The 6,000-nt window shown below is 42.9% G+C and overlaps 1 protein-coding gene across 14 annotated transcripts in view; it reads left to right on the top strand.

Annotated features, from left to right (window-relative positions):
- ENOX1 (ecto-NOX disulfide-thiol exchanger 1) overlaps positions 1–6,000 on the top strand; it is a 427,344-nt gene that overhangs the window by 272,737 nt on the left and 148,607 nt on the right. For 7 of the 14 annotated variants that reach the window (XM_034416422.3, XM_034416448.3, XM_087895585.1 and 4 more), the window contains 2 exons: positions 986–1,110; positions 2,199–2,336. In XM_034416422.3, the coding sequence (XP_034272313.1) occupies positions 1,101–1,110; positions 2,199–2,336 (148 nt within the window). In that variant the 5' untranslated portion in view covers positions 986–1,100. The remainder of the gene's footprint in view (positions 1–985; positions 1,111–2,198; positions 2,337–6,000) is intronic. The other 7 variants (XM_060686501.2, XM_087895588.1, XM_087895590.1 and 4 more) reach the window with 2 other exon arrangements.

Here is a 6,000-nt window from a genome sequence, read left to right as displayed (position 1 = left end):
AATATATATATAACACTCCTTGTGGTACATGTTTGAGTGCCTTAACCCATATGTTAACATTATTATGTCTTGAGAATGTCAATGTTATGTTATTATTATTGTTATTATATCTCTTAACGTCAGTAGAGATATACACTCTGGAGCTTGAGTAAAAACCACACTTCTGACCATTTCCATCTTTTATTAATTAAAATAGTATAAAGTAACCGACGATGTCAAGTAACACGTCTAGAATTTTTGGGTGCCAGGCAGCCCTACTGAATGTCTGCTTTTTACCAGAAGACTGCCAATCACTATAAATTAAATTTGCATTGATAACGCAGAACCTTATTATCCTTTGAATGTGTTTTAAATTATCGCCGTTCCCCCATCGAAAGGCAAGGCGAAGAGCTAAATGATTCTCCTTTAAACCTTTGGAGAAAGTGTTTTTAACTCTCTTGCCTTGACCATGATTTTTAAGATACCCAGTGATGGCATGCCCCTTTGCAAATAAATAAAAACCCATGTTTTAGCTTGAGTGCATCAAGGTAACTTTTTCCCCCCTTCTGTATTCCCAACTTACTTTTTTTTTTTTGTACCCAGAAACATAATCCAGAGTGAAGTTGTTTCTTCAGCCTTTCAATATCAATTAATTTTTAACTTTTTAAAGAAGGCATTTCCAGTCTTAAGTATGTCCTCCGAGCAGAGGCTGGATTGGAAAAGCAGCTGTGCAGGAACTGATAAATCCTAAACACTGGGGAGTTTAAGCAGCCCAGAGGCAAAACATTAAACCAGGTTTTACACAGTGGGGCAGTTTTGTTCTCAATCAGCAGGAATCTCCATTGGCATAATGTCCATTTTAATGTCCTGAGCAGAGCTAAGCTTGAGGTTCTTCTGGGAAGCTCTGCCTATCCATCCTGCAAAGTTCATTAGGAAGAGCGATTTTAAAATAATTTTCAATTCCTGATTCTTTTTTTTTTTTCCCCTTTCTTTTTCCCTTCCAAAGCATAAAAGTGGATCTGGGAATGGAGAGACCTTTTCGCCTCTCAAGCTGTTAATATATTAGCAAATGAAGAAGTCAACGCACGTCAGGACGTTTGCGAGGAGTACCCAGTGGAACCATGGGCACAGGTGAATGTCTGTTTGGTAGTTATGATTGCACGTTGGTTTATTTATTTAAAAAAAGAATTGCATTCGTCCCAAAGGTGCTTTTTTCAAAATGCAAGCAGGGCTTTGTTTTTCCTTGAAGACGTTTCGCTTCTCATCCCGGAAGCTTCTTCAGGTCTGACTTTAACAATGGAGGATGCAAGGATTTATATTCTTTGCAGTCATCTGGTCATTAGCGCTCTCTCTGAGAGTCATTGAGGCCACTCGGATAGATAAACAGATAAATCTCCCAAGTGTCCTCAACAACTCTCAGAAAGAGCACTAACGACCAGATGACTGCAAGGAATATAAATCCTTCCATCCTCCATCTTTCAGTCAGAACTGAAGAAGCTTCTTGGATGAGAAGCAAAACCTCTTCAAGAAAAAACAAAGTCCAGTTGCATTTTGAAAAGGCACCTTTGGGACAGCTATGACCTGGATGATTAAGAATAAAATTTGGGGTGCCTTGCATACCACAATTGCCTTAGATGACTTGGAGGTCAGGATGGGAGGTTAATATTTTCTGGGTTTTTCCCAGAACGTAGGATACGCCTGGCTGATTTGATATCCTTTCCGTCCAATTTTCTAAGTCCTGCCTAGCTCAAATTCATCCTTTTACCCCTGAGGAATATTTGTGTGGTGCTACTCCAGCAAAACCGATATTGAGTTGTACAGAAGCCGAAAAGAAAACTAGATTTTGGCACAGGCGTGAAATCTGCCGAAGGGGCTTCAACAGAGGTGAAGTTTTCAAGTGCCCCCCGATTCCTTGCCGTGCTAAACTCATTATTCTCGCAAAACCTATCAGTGTCCTTGGGAATTTGTTTCCATAGGAACCTTTGCCCTTTATTGGGTTAAGTCTCAACAGACATTGTATATATTGGATTTTTTGCTTTGTGGCTGCCACGGCGTACTTTTTCCCCGCAGATGATGGGAACGAAAACGAAGAGGGGGGCAGGGGTGGGGGAGATACTATCTGAGATAATGGCACTGCAAGAATGGAAGCGATTTTTCTAGTTTTGCCCATTGACCCAACTGGCAATCCTCTTGATCAGAATATACTTCTCTCCCATCAGCAGCTGATGGCTTGGGGAACATAGCTATAGACACAACGCAATTTAACATGTCAGTCACTGATCCGTCAGCCTGGGCTACCGCAATGAATAACCTAGGAATGGTACCTGTGGGATTAACTGGACAACAGATCGTGACAGGTAAGGGTTTCGCGGAGATTTGTTGCACAGGTTTATGGATTTTTTGGGGGAGAGCCCTCAGATAAATGTCGAATGTCTGCTTTCCAAAGTTATGTGCTGGGTGTGAGTCTTTAGTCTACATTCAGGGAAGGGTTTTTTCCCCCCACTCCTCCTAAAGGCAAAGATTTCCTTTTATTCAAATCATGCACTCTATTTTATGAATGTTGCGCCACACATTAATCTCTTGGCATTAACGGGCATCTAATCTATAGAGTGTGTTTCCCAGGTTGGTGAAAATAGAAAAAAATTCTCTTAAAGAAATTCAAGGTGTTTTTTTTTTTTTTTTTAAAGCCATTAAATGATTTCTAAAACATATGCTGGGCTGAATCTGAAAGGAAAGTATCCCAAGAAATATTTACTTTTTTTTTTAATTTAAAAAAAGCTATTTTTTTTAAACCAAAGCATTTGGTTTAAACATTTAAACCAAAGCAACGTTCTGCCAAAGAGCAGCATAGGAAATTAGCTAAAACCTCTGACTGTAACACAGGGGGGAAAAGAGGTTGTTAGGCTAACGGAAAGAAACACAGTTAAAAATAGACTCTTGAAATAAAAGGAGTCTAAAATAGCTCATTTTGCAACGTTATCAGGTCACTGGACTTAAGAAATCTGATCTCTTCGGTTTTCCCCTGCGATCTTCACTCGAGATTTAAATGCTTGGATTTAATTTGCATTCTGCCAGAATTTGCTACTGGAGGGTTTTAAAGATGAAATTAGATGGCCATTTGAAATGGCATAGAAGCTGCAGAAGAAGCTTCTTTTATTTATTTATATTTATTTTTTGTTTTATTTGTTCAATTTGTATGCCGCCTTTCTCCGGAGACTCAAGGCAGCTTACAATGCATTTAAAAACCATCTATAAAAACATTAAAAATTAAAACATTAAAAATATTAAAAACTCATTCACGCCATTCATGGCCAGATCTTGCCAGATCGCAACAGCGAGATCAACGGCCCCAGGCCTGCCGGAAGAGCCAGGTCGTCACCGCTTTGCGGAAGGCCAATAGGGTGGGGGCGGTCTGGACCTCAGGAGGTAACTGGTTCCAGAGAGCTGGGGCAGCCACAGAGAAGGCCCTGCCTCACAGGCCCGCCAGCCGGCATTGTTTAGCTGACGGGACCCGGAGGAGACCAACTCTGTGGGATCTTACTGGTCGCTGGGAGCTATGCGGTAGAAGGCGGTCTCGAAGATAACCTGGCCCTGAGCCATGTAGGGCTTTAAAGGTAATAACCAACACCTTGAATTGTGCCCAGAGACCGATAGGGAGCCAGTGCAGCTTCTTGGATGAGAAGCAAAACGTCTTCAAAGGGGAAAAACCAGAAAGTCCGGTTGCCTCTTGAAAAAGCATCTTTGAGACAACCGTGACCTGAATGGCTGACCATCTCCATAAAAATAGCATAAGGAGGTTGGACTAGAAGACTTCCAAGGTTCTGACCAGTTCTGGAGAACCGGTAGTGGAAATTTTGAGTAGTTCGGAGAACCGGTAGTAAAAATTCTGACTGGCCCCGCCCCCATCTATTCTCTGCCTCCCGAGTCCCAGCTGAGCGGGAGGAAATGGGGATTTTGCAGTAACCTTCCCCTGGAGTGGGGTGGGAATGGAGATTTTACCGTATCCTTCCCCTGCCAGGTCCACCAAGCCACGCCCACCAAGCCACACCCACAGAACAGGTAGTAAAAAGTTTTGAAACCCACCACTGGCATACAAGAGTGGTGGGTTACTCCCAGTTCTATAGAACCGGTAGTAAAACTGGCGGGAGGCTCCACCCACCTGGCACAATGTCATCATTGGTGATCTGTGCATGCATGATCCCGTTGTGAACCGTAGTAAAGGTAAGTGGAACCCACCCCTGACGCACGCGCCTTGCGCACATGCGCGCTGCGTCAAAAACATGGCGATTGTATAGGACGGGATAGCACCGGGACAGGTGGGCAGGCCCAGCAGCTGGCCGTAACTGGGTTCAAACCGATTCACCCGAATCGGTTTGAACCGGCTGAATCCTACCTCTGTATGTATGTATGTATCAGGGGTGAAAATCCAGCAGGTTCTAACAGGTTCTGTAGAACCGGTAGCGGAAATTGTGAGCAGTTCGGAGAGCCGGCAAATACCACCTCTGGCTGGCCCCAGGAGTGGGGAGGGAATGGAGATTTTGCAATATCCTTCCCCTGCCACGCCCATCAAGCCACGCCCACCGAACTGGTAGGGAAAAAAATTGGATTTCACCCCTGGTATGTATGTATTTTATTTATTTATTATTTATTTTAATTTGATTTATATGCCGCCCTTCTCCGGAGACTCAGGGCGGCTTACAGTGCGTTAAGCAATAGGCTTCATACTTTTGTATATTTTATACAAAGTCAGCTTATTGCCCCCACAAACTGGGTCCTCAATTTACCTACCTTAGAAAGGATGGAAGGCTGAGTCACCCTTGAGCCTGGCGAGATTCGAACATGTATGTATGTATGTGACACATACTATGTGTGTGTGTATATATATATATATCTCGATTCGACAGGAGATACAGTGTTTATCAAGCATAGAGTTTGCATCTACTTTGTACTGATGGGTTTTGAGGGTTTTGCCTTTTTGCTCATAATTAAGAGGTTTGAGCAAGTAGTGAAAGCAGGTAGACCTTTCCCCATCTTTAAGCAATGGGTGGAAACTAATCAAGGAGAGAAGCAACCTAGAACTAAAGAGAAATTTCCTGATAGAACTATTAATCTGTGGAACTACTTGCCTGCGGAAGTTGTGAATGCTCCAACACTGGAAGTTTTTAAGAAGATGTTGGATAACCATTTGTCTGAAGGGGTGTAGGGTTTCCTGCCTAAGCAGGAGGTTGGACTAGAAGACCTCCAAGGTCCCTTCCAACTCTGTTATGCTATTCTAAAGCTATTGATCATTCAACTAGGAAAGAGCTGGTTTATATTTTGGGATAAAGTCGGGATACGGCTGGTTTTCCATGTTAGAAGCATCTTGGGCTTGAAGAAAGCCGAATGAAACATGATTGGACTACGCAGACAATAATCTGATGTAACACAATACAGGTAGTCCTGGATTTACAGCAATTCATTTACTGACTGTTCAAAGTTACAACAGCAGTGAAAAAAGGGACTTAAGACCAGTTTTCACACTTATGACCGTTGTTGCATCCCAGGATGGTCAAATTCAGAGGCTCAGCAATTGACTTGTATTCATGACGATCGCAGTGTCCCGTGTGTGTGTGTGTATGTCACGTGATCCCCTTTTGCGTCCTTCTGACGAGCGAAATCCATGGGGGAAGCCATATTCACTTAACGACCATCTGACTAACAATGCAGCGATTCACTTAACAACTGCAGAGAGGAAAGTCGTAACATGGGACGAAACTCACTAAAACAAGCGTTTCGCTTAGAAATGTTGAGCTCCCTTGTGGCCGTAAGCCGAGGACTACCTGTAGTCCAGGATGCTACGCTTAAGGACCGAAGGCTTAAACGTGAGAAGAAGAAAAAAAAAACTTGAATGTACAATCCGTAAATCTGTCCAGGCGGAAATGGGAAGCGGGTTCCTTATTCCTCAGCCATTCTGATATAAATTAATCCCTATAATTCACTGGTCCTTCTTGATAGGGTTCTAATTATCTAATTGCCCTGCCA

Source organism: Pantherophis guttatus, chromosome 5, assembly GCF_059756535.1.
Source record: "Pantherophis guttatus breed Tessera chromosome 5, ASM5975653v1, whole genome shotgun sequence".
Classification (NCBI taxonomy): Eukaryota; Metazoa; Chordata; class Lepidosauria; order Squamata; family Colubridae; genus Pantherophis; species Pantherophis guttatus.
The sequence above is the reverse complement of the archived record's forward strand: the minus strand, read 5'-3'. Positions and strand labels throughout refer to the sequence as shown.